This window comes from Lytechinus pictus, chromosome 13 (genome assembly GCF_037042905.1).
Source record: "Lytechinus pictus isolate F3 Inbred chromosome 13, Lp3.0, whole genome shotgun sequence".
NCBI lineage: Eukaryota > Metazoa > Echinodermata > Echinoidea > Temnopleuroida > Toxopneustidae > Lytechinus > Lytechinus pictus.
This window is the reverse complement of record NC_087257.1, coordinates 9,325,920-9,339,991: the sequence shown is the minus strand read 5'-3', so window position 1 is coordinate 9,339,991 and position 14,072 is coordinate 9,325,920. Positions and strand designations below refer to the sequence as shown.

The 14,072-nt window shown below is 37.3% G+C and overlaps 1 protein-coding gene across 2 annotated transcripts; it reads left to right on the top strand.

Moving 5' to 3' along the window:
* The first annotated feature begins 464 nt into the window (after positions 1-464).
* LOC129274985 (steroid 17-alpha-hydroxylase/17,20 lyase-like) lies at positions 465-13,465 on the top strand. Of its 2 annotated transcripts, none has more exons than XM_054911743.2 (5): positions 465-712; positions 3,824-4,801; positions 7,839-7,991; positions 10,400-10,504; positions 10,942-13,465. In XM_054911743.2, the coding sequence occupies exons 2-5, from the start codon at positions 3,913-3,915 to the stop codon at positions 11,289-11,291; spliced, it is 1,497 nt and encodes a 498-aa protein (XP_054767718.1). In that variant the 5' UTR covers positions 465-712; positions 3,824-3,912; the 3' UTR covers positions 11,292-13,465. The 2 variants fall into 2 exon arrangements, with proteins under 2 accessions (XP_054767718.1, XP_054767719.1); XM_054911744.2 differs by lacking the exon at positions 465-712 and adding an exon at positions 3,152-3,623.
* The last annotated feature ends 607 nt before the right edge of the window (positions 13,466-14,072 follow it).

Sequence of the window (14,072 nt, the reverse complement as noted above, 5' to 3'; positions counted from 1 at the left end):
TGAACATTAGTCCGATTCTCAAGGGAAGACTCTTCAAATTTATATCTAATCCTTTTCAGCAAATTAAAGGGAAAGGGGTAGAGTGAGCTTGCCTGCAAATCAAATCATACAGCATACCTTAAGATACAAACAGTTCCATTTTCTTTTGTCCGGATGCCACATGGTGTAATATTCACAGGGATGCAAAATCCAAAAGGGTCTGCTTGCTGTAGACTAGGGCCAAAACAACGCAAACCCCCAGTGTAATAATTGCACTCTGACTCTGAACACTGTACTCAAGTGCGACGGAGGCAAAGAAGAAAAAAACTACAAACACCTAACAATACACACAAAAACTTATGCAAACGAGCGAGCACCAACTGATGTGTGTGGTGATGTCATAGCTCCACTGACCAATAGGAAGAAGGCTTCCTGTGATTGGCTAGAACCTACTGATTGGCAGACTTGACACAGAACATGATTTCAGTATTGTGTTGACCTCTTTTCCATTGCGAGTACGGCTATAAATATGCTGCTATCACCATCCTTGATTATAATTTGCGAGGATATCATTTTGTCACGGTGATTTTAATTACCGAAAGGCAACAAAATCTCAATCGCAGATAAGAAACTTATAATTTTTCGACTGCCACAACTACCATTCGCAGACCAAAAACTCAAAGAGATCTTCTGCGGTTTTACGTGGAAAGTTCGGATTCATTTCGTAACAAGTGTAAGTATACCTGGATTTCGCATTTTTCGAAACACTTATATACGTAGGTAGACATTATTTTCATATGTCAGCGTTTCACAATCGCCGAGTTCTGAACGTCTGGACTGATTCAGTTTAAATTCATACTCAAGGGTATAATTATATGCCCTCTTCTCAAAAGTTGTCAACCTTCTATCATTTTGATATAATACATTTGTCATAATAAATGTTCTTAAATGCTCTTTAAAAAGGCTCATAAAAATTTAACGACGTACGTGTTTCGTGGACGGTAGGGGATTTATTGCAACATGCTTTTCACATTCATATTACGTCCTATTTAAAACTCATTTCATTTCTCATATCTATGTGCATTTCATTATGTTTATCATTAATACACTGAAATGTTTCTTGTATCAGATATATCAATCAAGTATTGGTAATAAAATGTCATATCCATAGTCTAACAGTCGGTCATCTCCAACGGTTACTCAACAATCGCTATTATATACTATGTCAACATGAATAAATCAATCTAATTAGAGATCTTTTATCTCTTCAATTTTTTTGTATCTGTAGATGCAAAATATTCATTTTGAAAAATGATTTGAAAAAAAAGGTACTATGTAGGTCAAATATTGCGATATATAGTCTTTAATGACAAAACAACACTTGAAATAGATGCTTAAGAGTTCACTTTCAGATATGTGATATAATTCTGATAAAGTCAATTCTGTACGCAATTTTTGATACCTCTCTTTTCATAATAGTGCATGGAAATGGTTAATTACTATAATCAAGTGATGTGATCCATCGGCTATCTTTGTTTTGAAGGATTGTTTTACAACAAACAAGGCTCTGATTCCATTACTGGCAATACATCAAATGTGAAATGCAAGCTGAATCTAGTACTTTCTATACTTTTTTCTCCTTTTCTTTAAAGTAAAGTTACTTCCGCATAAACACAATTACAGTATAAGCTTACACCATGTATGTAAGAGTTATAAGAAAAAGACTTTGCTGACTGTCGTGTATTTTATTTACCTTTTGCTTTTATATTTTGGCATATATAAGAGAAACATTGTTGCATTAAACTGGCAAAGGTGAAATAAAATATACCCTTTTTTAATTGTAATAGGAATACTTTTATAGATACATGGTATTTCTCATTATATTTTTACTTCTGCATTTATATGATATGAGTTGCATGGAAGTGTTTCAAAGTTGAAAAAATTATGTGTGGATATTCAGAAATATTTCCCCAAGAATTTTAAGAAGAGTCTATGTTTTATAATGCAAAACTCTGATTTTTTTAATCATATTCAATGAAGAGCATTTTCTTTGTCATAAAAAAATATTTCACACAAATTCAATAATTAACGCCATTGAAGAAATATGCAATTAAGTGTCCAAGTTCACTTTGCAAGGAGCCAAATCAAATGGACATAAGCAATGAAAGAGAAAAATAAAATAAAAACATGAATTGACTTGATTTTAATCCAGATTCATTCAGATTTCATAAAACTTTGTGTATTAGACAAAACTTTTTGTACTTGTGCGGTATACAGGCCTACGGTATATAAACTTCTTGGGTAGGGAGGGGGGGAAACAGCAGTATAAAAGATGACAACGATGATGTGTCTCAAGTTGAATACTGTCAGAGACATTATAAATTTACCACAAATAACATATTTTCGTTTGATATTATATAGGCTACAGCTTCTACAATATTATCAAATGAATTATTCTTCATTTGAAACGCAAGTATCTCATTCTAAACAAATGGGAAAATGGATTCATTGAAACTTTATTCCTTTGTTTCGTTTTTAGGGAAGTTTTTTTTATATTTCTTTTTGCAAAATAAATAATAATTTATCCCTCTCCCATTGCAAATGACATAGCATCTAGGAGGAATGGAGAGAAAATTTGATGGGGGGGGGGCTGGACTCAAACAGAAGGTGAGAATAAAATGGTGGATTGTTGTACTATGGAGGCAAGGCTCTAGAGGGTATTATGGGTGACGATAGAGACGGATTCCGCCGGGACTTAAACTGGGAAGGTCATTTCTTTTTCGTCAGCATGCGTACATGCATGCCTCCCCATCTCAACCCTCCAGCTCCTTCACTTTTTTCTTCTTCATCATCATCATCATGTCCCAAACCAACCCAAAGCCCTTTCTTGATCCTTCCTCTGCGATTGGCAAAAAAAAAAAGAGAAGAAAATAAATGCTGCGGGGCAGAGAGGATGAAGACATAAATTCTCCCCTCACTCCCTGGCAGTGGCTTAAGGCTAGCTAACGTGACAAGCTAACGCCCCGAGGGCTACAAGCGGGATCAGCTAGGTTTTACACATCTCCTGACGACACTTGCTCTCTCCCCGACTTATCCATCGGTTCTCAAAGTCACAGGGCCGCGCCACCGCCTCCTCGCAGCTAGCTCGGCATCGATTCCCAGCCCACCAGTCACTCCCCGGTCGTAAAAACAGAGAGACGAGCCCCTGTCATTTTACGCACGCTCCCCTTACTCACTCCTATCAACCAACTCTCTGGCTAGAGTACCCTCTCTCTCTCTTTCCCTCTCTCCCTGTCAACATTGTATATACTACTATCGGCGTGGACCGTGATACTCCACACATGTGATCTGTTATCCTCCGTGCTCATATAGTGCACTGGAAGTGACCTATTTTGCTTCAGTCTTGCATTGGCTGTCCTAGGAGTAACTCACAACTTTTTCTCCTCTCTCTTGTTTGAAATCCAAGTGTTCTGTGAACGTGATGAGCCATGTCCGAGCAAACTTATAGGATGTTCCTTTTTCTCTTTTAGTGCGTACTTGAGCAAACATTTTGGATATCAAGCAGAGCTTTTTCATTCAGCTATTGTTATCAATTCTATTGTGGACCACTTCTACTGCTATCATTCTATCTAAATTTTAGTCAGGTAAAGTGTTCATATTTCACAAATGTTTTCATTTTGTTTCATCATTAATATTGCTTCATTCGAGAACTGTGTTTTCTTTGCAGATTTGGTCAGAATATTTTAAATCTTGAAAGATATAATTACTATGATTATTTTCTTAGTATATTTTTATTTGCTTTTAATAATCTTATAATTTTCTCTTCTTTCTTTTTCTTGCACAGATTTTGGGATTGCGCTGGAGCAACCGACACAAGCGGAAGGCCGCTACCATTTCTCTATTAAAGGCTGAGAATCCAGGAAAAGTTTCATCATGATTGTGATGGTGTCGGCGGTAGGTACTGCCTTATGCGCAGTCTACTATCTCAAAGAACGTTACGACTATCAGGTTCGAAAGCTACCACCAGGGCCAACTTCAATACCCTTCATCGGTGATGTCCTAAGCATTAATCCAAAGTCACCGCACCTTTCGCTCAGTGAGCTGGCAAAGACCTACGGGGATATCTTCAGCATTAAGCTAGGTTCAGAACGTGTTGTCATCCTCAATAACGCAGAACTGATCAAGACGGCGTACAGAGGCGTCGACATTTCCCACAGACCGGATCTCTTTTGCATGGACGTTTTGGCGGGAGGGAAGGGCTTCCTCACGTGTAAAGACGAAGTCCAGAGACAGTTGCACATGAAGATCTGCCGCCAGGCGATGCGGGTCGTGAACAACTCTGACATGGGGGACAAGATTCTCCACGAAGCCAACGATCTTGTGAACCACTTCGCGGCACAGAACGAGAAGCCATTCGATCCGCAGTGCGATCTCCACATAGCCTCACTTAACATTCTCTGTAACTTTGTCTTTGGGGAGCGCTACGAGCACAATCACCCGGAAATGAGGGAGATTCTAGAATTTTCGGCCGAGATTTCCAAGCTGCTTTCCCCCATGCACCCGGTCAATGCCATGCCTTGGTTGAGGCACTTCCCAAACAAATGGTTTGCCAGCCTCTTCAAGGCTCGCGACCAGAGGGACAGAATTCTCATGAAGAAGTATGTGGAGCATGTTGTAACGTACAAAGCAGGAAAGATTAGGGATATGCTGGATGGACTTCTTGCAGAAACAACGGAAGCAGTTGCAGAAAACAACAAACAAGCAGTAGCTCTTCTCACACCGGAGCACATTATCATCAACATGTGGCTTATCTTCTTTGCTGGTAAGTTCTCATATAATTCACTTTATCTACTTTATAACTTTATGCATTAGAATATATACTTTTGTTTGAATGGTTTCTGTGCCCTATAAATTAATATTAATAATTTAATCATTATTACAGAAATGGCATGGTTACAAGAATTACAACTGGGCTTAACAACAAATACAGTGAGAAGTGTAAAAATTATGCTACATATTTTATAAGAAAATCAGTGAGAACTATACGAACAAAGAACAATACTAACTTTGTATAAGATATCTACATTTGACTATGGTTAGCACCACATAGGCACATGTTGTGGAGTGTTTGTATTGGAATGATTCCAACAAAAACACCACAAACAAACTACATTTTAGTAAGAAAACACTCAGTATATGGACAACAATAAACCAAAACTTACACAAGGCGGGTTGACGGTTCCAAACCATGGATCACCAACTGTGCCGTAGAGGTGACTTCATCGGTACTGATCCAATAACATAGATATCATGAAGCCAACAACAAAGAAACATGTCGTCATCACATCAAACGTCATGATAATGGGGAGCTTGGGGGCCCCCGTCCACATGACAAACCCTGTGTGCTCGATGATCAATGTTTACATGGCACAATTCAGCATTAGCATTTCGGTCAGAGAATAATGCAGTTTTTTCAGGGACACCGTACCTTGACTTACTCTGAACTGAACAGGAGGGAAGGGCAAACAAGGGAGAAGTACTCCGTCAAAGAACGTCCTACTTTACTCACTTAACAATGAAGTCACAGAATCAGAGAAAAGGAAAAATAGAGAGAGAGATAAGGAATGATTTACATTTATTTCTGTCTTAAATCATTCTATTACAATAGGTGGTTTCAGACCGCCTTGAAGTTCGCCAGTTCCAGGTATTCTCTGATCGGGAAATTTACCCCGATCAGAAAATACCAGGTATTTTGGCGGTGTGAAAGCAAACTACGCGTAATATCCCCGAAAGAAAATACCCGATAAATAGTAGGTACTTGGCGAAATTACGAGAACTTTCGCGGGGATTTTTCCAAAGTCGTGGGTATTTTGGCGGTCTGAAAGCAAATTACGGGAACTTTTAGCCCAGCGTGTCGTTTGGTGCGGCGCCGTGCATGGGTTGCTGCTGGGCTAGTGATTTTGAATTTCGCGCCTTGCTGCTTATCAGACCATACTGCGCATGCTCGTAACTTCAGGAACTTATCCCGAAGGATATGTTTCAGGGCGGTGTGAATGCACGAATAATTAATGGGTATTTTTCAGCCTAAAAAAGTTCTCGTAATTTAACGGGGATTCTTGTGATCGAGGCGGTTTGAAACCACCTAATAACATACTCCTAGATAATTTCTGGGTCACCCTATTTTGAATTTGCTGGGGAATGATCAAGATGATTTTCTTGGAAGATTAGGATCAAAATATGAAGAATGAGATGTCACACATTGGATTCTGTGTTTGACATTATTATAGAAGATATAAAGGAAGACATTGATCTCTATAGAAAGCATTGGAAGTGAATAGTGATGCATGGTACCATTTCAGCGATGTGTGAAGAATTTTGTATGCCATCTCTTTGTAATCAAAATGCAGTAAGATTTTTGAATGAACGCCAGATTGATATCACTAGATCATGCTTTTAATCCAATTCACGCCTCACATGGGATGTGAACTACATTTATTTAATAGAACAAACAATCTGTTTCTAGAATTTCACGAATCAAATGCTTTCCAGGTTATGTCAACACCAGCCGAGTTGTTCCCCGGCGGAAACGTTACACACGCTCCGCACAATGCATGTATTTGTTGGCGAATTGTGAATAGCGGAAAGCATTTACTAACAATATCAAAACACTAAAGTTCGTCTGCGTCACCCCTGTATTTTCCGCATTTTTTTTCCCTCCTGCGGTTGGGGAAGCATGGCAAAGGTGGCCCGAATCAACAAAATTTTCTCCCCTTTCTGTTATTTTCCTCCTGTTTGTCTGTGCTCCCGCAAGGTCAGTCGGCAATGCAAGTTGGCAAACTTTGCGAAGGTAGCTAAAGCCCTGACTATAATGGCGAGTTTTGGGGTCTAAGTTTATCGGCAAATATCCACGGGAGAGCTTGTGCAAAGCAGCACACCTGTAAGCTCATGAATTCCTTTTTTTAAATACTTCCGTCTGGGCTAATCCAGGCCAACACACGTGTTCGCTTTGGATCTGACCTCGTGCCCAAAAAATCTCACCAAATTCCCACTCTTGACAATCCTCCTCTATCTACGTGGCAAAAAAAAAGAAGAAAAGAATGGGAGAGAAAAAAAAATGAAATCCTTGCTGACACAGTTCTACCCTTAAAGAGTATGGTTCAGGTCAATAAAAAAAATTTTTTAATCATTGAAATGTTCTAAATCAATAGGTAAAGGTTGCATCATAATATTTCAAGAAATGATCATTATTTATTCTGAAGCATTTCCTAATGAAAAAAATTTTACTTGATGATTGAATGTAAAACGTCAATAAGAAGCAAAGCGCAGTAATAAAAGGAGCGCGTCAGATATCATTTTTAATATTTCTAATCAAAACCGACCTTTCGAATTAAAAATAAAATATCCATTCATGTCACTTTGACTTTTGTCCTTCATGATTTTCACCTGAAGAAGGTGACAACCAAAACAAAACATTACCATTTGTGATTCTAACTCCTTTATTGAAAGAAACTTGACATAAAACAAAGTAAAGTTTTCATTGTGTTTTGCCAGAATACCAGTGCTCAAATTAGACATATTCTGAGGAAGCTGAATGTCACAAATAGAATTCGCTCACTGCCCTCAAAAATACATTTCTCAATTAATAATTATAGATTTTTTTTTTAGAAGATTTAGAAAGGAAGAGATAATGTCACACATTCATGCAAGTATTCAAAACTAACAAAAACTACTCTCACTAAATAAACTGAACCTCTCGAAAGTTTAAAATCTCAAATATCTTGGATCTTTGAAAATATCTAAAAATTTCTATAAAATGTAAAAATAAAAACAATAAAAAATTATTTTTCTCCCTTTCACAGGATCTGACACTGTCACAAACACGCTCCAGTGGAGTCTCCTTTACATGGCTGTGTTCCCCAAGAAGCAAGCGAAGGCACAGGAGGAATTGGAGAGAGTCATCGGCCAATCAAAGCGACTCTCGCTTGAACACAAATCGCAGCTTCCATATCTCCGTGAGTAGCCTTTTTTTTTTACAGTCAATCGTAAACTGAAGACTTGGGCTCTGTTTCACGAAAGTTACTATCAATGGTTACTTTGCGGTATAATGATAACTACCATGGTAACCATACTCAACAGCCAATCAGAATCAAGAATTCCAAGGTAGTTGCCACTGGATAGCAAAGTAAGCATTATAGTAACTTTATGCAATGGACCCATGTTCAGATATGTTGCAACAAAGCTTAGCAATATTTTGATAAAATTGAGACATGTTGAGATGCAGGCGGGGGGGGGTCCAAGGGAGCTTGGGGCGATTTTGCCCCAAAGATACTTGAAAGAGGCCTGGAAAATCAAAATTGGCCTCGGAGAATATCCATTCACTGCAATGTTATAGCTTATTCAATGTTGCAGATTTTGGCAGCAAGTTGTGTAAAGTAGCCCCCCCCCCAAAAAAAAAAAAAAAAAAAAAAAAAAGAAATAAATGAATATCATTTTTTTGCCTGATGATGAATCTGCAACATTTTGATGCCACATTACCACAATGACTTGATAAAAGTATTGCTGAGTTTTGTTGTGTTGTGTCATAAAATATCATAACGAGCCTGGAGAGCTCAAAGAAATTTGTAGAGAATTAATTCATTGCATTGTTCAGTAACATCTACTAATATGTTCATAAATGTAAACCCCCTTCTACGTACTGTATATGCATGGACCTACATGCAAAAACTAAACATTCACGCTATGTAAAATTGAAAAGTCTAATGATGTTGATTAATATGTTCAAACAAAGCCCCAGTTGTGTTGGGAAAGGAGAAACCGTGTCCATAGATAACAATAGGCAAGAGAGACAAGCGCATTGATGTACACTGATATCGACACTTTGTGGGAATCTCTAGAAACAAACTCTTTGGCCCCCTTTTTGGGTAAATCTGCTGGATTTGGAGACCTAATTCTTGTCCTTCTTCCTGTCTCCTCTCCTAATGCTGGTTAGAATCAGGGATGACCTCTCTCAAAGCAATCGGTTCCCCGAAGAACTGCTCCGCCTAGACTAGCCCAGATCTCGATATTTAGAGAATTTGGAGGATGTCAATAGGCGTTGCAGGACGCGGCTATTCCGATTGCTTTGATTTTGAATCCTGAATTTTGAAGTTCTGGTAGGAAATGGTTGGAAGCAATCCCAGAGTGTTTATCATATACCTAGGTGTTTATTTAGAAAAACAAATTTAATTTGAATAATTCAGGCTTGCTTGAAAAATTATGTTCATTTTATATTACATGCTTTTCCTGGTGTAGCCAACACAGGAAACAGCATGTGGGACCACACTATAAACAGACGGGCATCTATTAGTAATTTTTCTGATCTTCATTTGTTCATTACTCTTTAATTATATTCCCCTGTACAGTGTAGACCAAATTGATCTAACAAATATCTATAAAAATGTATCTACAAGTGATTTCACACAAAAAAATCCATCTCCAACACTTACACAATAGTTTTTCTCTATCTAGCAAAAATCTATATAAAATATATCTACAATTGACTTCACAAAAAAACTCCATCTCCAACACTTGTGCAATAGTTTTTCTCTATCAACCTAAAAAAAGCTTTTAAAAAGCCAGAGGAATAGGAAGCCATGAGATATGAATAGGGGCCAAAAGGGCCATCTGTGAATTGAGTAAGAACATATATATGCAAAAGTTCAAAGAGATTCTCAGAAAAATTGCAAGAAATAGTCAATACAGTGTTATAAAATAGTTTTGAAAATCAAGTAAATATAAGAAATTGTAGGAAAATTGTAAGAAATTATAGGCAAATTGTAAGGAAATTGTAAGAAATTGTTATTAAGTTGGAGGAATACAGCATAGTTTCATTTGAGAATGAGAAACTTGGAATCTTTCCTTGATGATTTATTCAATATCCATTCCCTTTGAACCAGCAAGTGCAATATGAGTGGGCAGAGTACAGTGTAGAACAAAATTCAGACCTTGATTGAACCGAACAACGATGGGTAAAGATTACTCAGAATGCAACATCAGTTTGTTCTTTAAAAACAGAAAGCTGGAGCCATTTCCCATCCCCCCCTTCCATGGGCATCGAAAGTGATATTGATTGTACTAATAATCACAATCCGTAGCACAATAATCGATCTCATCTTGTTTTCTGTGATCAGGGCAGGCAACTGTCCTCCATACAATGGCAGGAGTCACTGAACTCTACTGCTCCAACAACAGATGGCGCTCTTCAAGTTCACGAACAGAGCTTGATCACTGCATAACCTACAACCATCTTTTTGTTTCATTGTCAACACTGCTTGCATTACTTCCTATAAAATCATAGCAAGCAATCCTAACCAGGTTAATTATTCCAGCAGTAACTCTAGCTATTAATTTCTATCTCTTGTGTTTATTTTTACCAAAACAGAAGCAGTCATCAATGAAGTTCTTAGGTACAGTTCACTCACCATCCTAGGTGTTCCACATGCAGCAGCACGGGACACTGAGATCAATGGGTACTTCATCCCAAAAGGTATTAGATTCTTACACTTTTATCAAACTATTCAAGCTTAAAGTAACATTATCATGTAAGGCAGGGCCCCCTGAGAGAATGGTTTTCAGAACTAAAGAGGATACCCTAGCTAAAATATGATGTTATTATTACTTCTAATCAAATTGTAGTACTGTCTGCTATTACTGATAGTGTACTTTCATTTTTTCAACATAAAATAAAGAATATACTCAAGTTTTTCTTTGTGATTTTTCCTTCTTCAACATTGTACATGACAACCATCCTCCCCATCCGCATACCTACAACCCCCCCCCCCCCTTAAAAGAGGGCAAATTAATAGATCTTCAAGAAATATTAAGGAAAGGGTGGTCTACAAACTGTTGTAAAACACAGATGACTAAGTAATTCCTCAAGACTGAAACTTAAAACTTCCAATTTCTGATTCTTTCTTTATACAGGAACATCTGTCATGGCAAACTTCTGGTCAGTACACCACAATGGAGAAGCATGGGACCAACCCGAAGAGTTCCTTCCAGAGCGCTTCCTCAACGACCAAGGTACGCTGAAAGAACCATCCCAGATCCCACACTTCATGCCATTCTCCGTCGGCAAGAGGCGTTGCTTGGGCGACAAAGTGGCCAAGGCAGAACTCTTCCTCATGCTAGGGCGACTCCTGCAGGAGTTCTTCTTCGAGATGCCTCAGGACGTCGAGGCAGATCTCCAAGGAGAGGCTGCAGTGTCGCTGATCCCAAAACCCTACAAGATCGTCGCAAAGAAGCGCCACATCCTCCAGCCTGAGACAATATAAAAGAATCATTCTGCAGCAGTCCCAGGATGTCGAGGCCTATCTCTGAGGAAAGACCAGTGTCCCTGATCACGAAAACCTACAAGATCGTCGGAAAAAAGCGCCACATCCTCCAGCCTGAGACAATATAAAAGAACCATTCTGCAGCTGCAAGATAGGGAATTCCTTCTCATTTGAGACCACCCCAACAAAACAATGAAATGGACAGTAAAGAGAGATCTGCTATGAACTCCAATGACAATCAACCAGGATTTTAATTAAAGCAAAACAAAGCGGAGAGGTATCCAAGGAGGACTGGATGTCCTTTGCATCTCTAAAAGAATATAACTTGAAACTGATTAGAGAGAGAACTTTAATTCTTAAAATCACAGACCATCACCACATTGAAAAGGTGGAGTGGGAATATCATAATACTTTGTACTTGCAGCCATTCTTGTTTCCTTATGATATGAATAACAATTTGATTGGAAAGCGAAATGAAGTTGATCTTTTTAGAAAAAAAAATGAAATGAAAGGTTGTAATGAAGCACAAATATTCTATGCATTCAAATATCTACACCTTGTTATTACAGCAAACATACTGCTGTTTTTAGTTTGAAAATGTTGTATTCGGCTAATATCATATTTCAATCACAGATATGAATTTAGAATAATTATACGATCACTCACAAACAGCTACATGTATACGTATTCTTATGCAATTTTCCACTGATATAGCCATCTTGAACCACCACCTCCCTTAAATTAAGTGATTTGCAGAATTAAATTTGTTTATTCCACCAAAAAAAGAACAAGTAAGGTCATCTAAACTTCCAGGAAAATGGGGAATTTCGGTTTGCGCAGTCGAAACAGTATTTCTGCATACACACGTGATTATAATCGGTATGGAAAGTGTATGTCTTCATCTTCTTCTCTAGTATATTAAAAAAATGGATGTATTCTATCAATTGGCAGCTAGGACTACACTTCTATTTTGGAAAAACATCATATATTTAGCAACTTATTTTTGTACGAAACATATATATTCCTGTAGATCAACATGCAAGAATTCAAACCGGGGATGGGTATATCTGTTTATGCAATTTGTATTCAGTTGTAATGGGGGTATCTTATTAAAGGAAATTTTTTACGCTTAAATGTTTGTGGATGTATTCAGGTCCCTACAAAAGAATATTTTTGGACAGATAAAAAGACGGCAGTTTTTGCTCTGCTCCGGCTTATTTTTAAAGTATATACTACCATGTTTGAAATATTTTATCAGTACTCTTTGTATATTATGGTTATTAAAGTATGTACATCTATGTTTGAAAGTGATTGATTTGCATATTCCTATGAAAATGTATTCAGTATTGTGTTCATTTTAGAAGTCAAGTTTTCGTGATAATTTCTTCAAAAAATGCAGGCGTATCAACACCTACACTGTATTCAACTTGCATCGCTCAGAAGATGTGAGTTATCTAATTATTTGAAGAAAAAAAGAGGTATTTACTTGTTTGAATTCAAATCTCCATGCATCCTGTATAAAAACATTTTACTGCCTAATAGGAGAGATGGTCAACAAAAAATTATGCATATCTATATATATATATATAGTGACTGTGTAAAATAAAACATACAAATTATGTAATTTTATCATATGACTTGTATATATTGAGGTGTATTTAATCCGTTGTACAAACAAATTTGCCTTGAATATTATTGTATAAAAGTTTACAACTTTTTTTCTCATTCATGCTGAACATCATGTATATCAATATGATGTGAATGTTACTGCCTTGATACAAAAATATATCATTTTATTTTGGAAATAGTATTACTTTCTTTCTCTTTCTTTCTGTCTGGCCTCTCTCTCTCTCTCTCTCTCTCCCACACACACACAAACACACATTTTCTCTCACTATCTCTCTCTCTCCTTATGGTTTTGTTTCTATACATCTCTCACTCTGTCTGTCACTCTATCATTTACCCTTCTTTAGTCTTCTCTTGAGACTTTTCTATTTCACCGCATTCATGTTCCACTCTCTCTGCCTATTCTTCCAAGAGTATTTAAAAGTAATTAAGCATATCGGTAAAATAAAACGTGTTAACTCTTGGGTAGAGGCTATTGTTTGGCTAACGCTCCGGGTGAACTGTTGATTGGCTTTTATGTAAGTGATGGTGATATTAAAATCAATGAGAAGAAAAACAAACACAATTGTTCATATTGTTTATGCTTTTTTACAAGTATATCAACATGTCATGATGAAGATGGTGGTGATGATGATGGTGATGGTGATGATGATGATGATGATGATGATGAAGATAATGGTGGTGGTGATGATGATGATGATGATGATGATGATGATGATGATGATGATGATGATGAAGATGATGATGATGATGATGATGATGATGATGATGATGATGATGATGATGATGATGATGATGATGATGATGATGATGATGAAGATAATGGTGGTGGTGATGATGAGGAGGATGATGATGATGATGATGGTAATAATGATGATAATAATAATATGGAAGAGGAGGAGCAGAAGCAGGAAGATGATGATGATAGTTGCAGTGGTAAACATATTAGACTATCACTATACAGTGCGTCCCAGAAAAAAAGAAAACCAGGATTCCCATGTCTTTTCTCGTCAAAGGAAAAAGAATTATATCTAATTTACATAATCATATAATTCAATTATTCCTCTTTTAGATTGATACCTAATATGAGACGAACACTTTACGCATCAATGAGCAAGATGAGTTTGAATGTTTAAATGTCAAAACCAGGTTGCG

Bases quoted from the DNA above. Each gene is read 5' to 3' on its own strand.
- LOC129274985 (XM_054911743.2), top strand. From the start codon at position 3,913: ATGATTGTGATGGTGTCGGCGGTAGGTACTGCCTTATGCGCAGTCTAC. The intron at 4,802-7,838 runs GTAAGTTCTCAT...TCCCTTTCACAG, and splicing joins GTGGCTTATCTTCTTTGCTG to GATCTGACACTGTCACAAAC. The intron at 10,505-10,941 runs GTATTAGATTCT...TTCTTTATACAG, and splicing joins TGGGTACTTCATCCCAAAAG to GAACATCTGTCATGGCAAAC.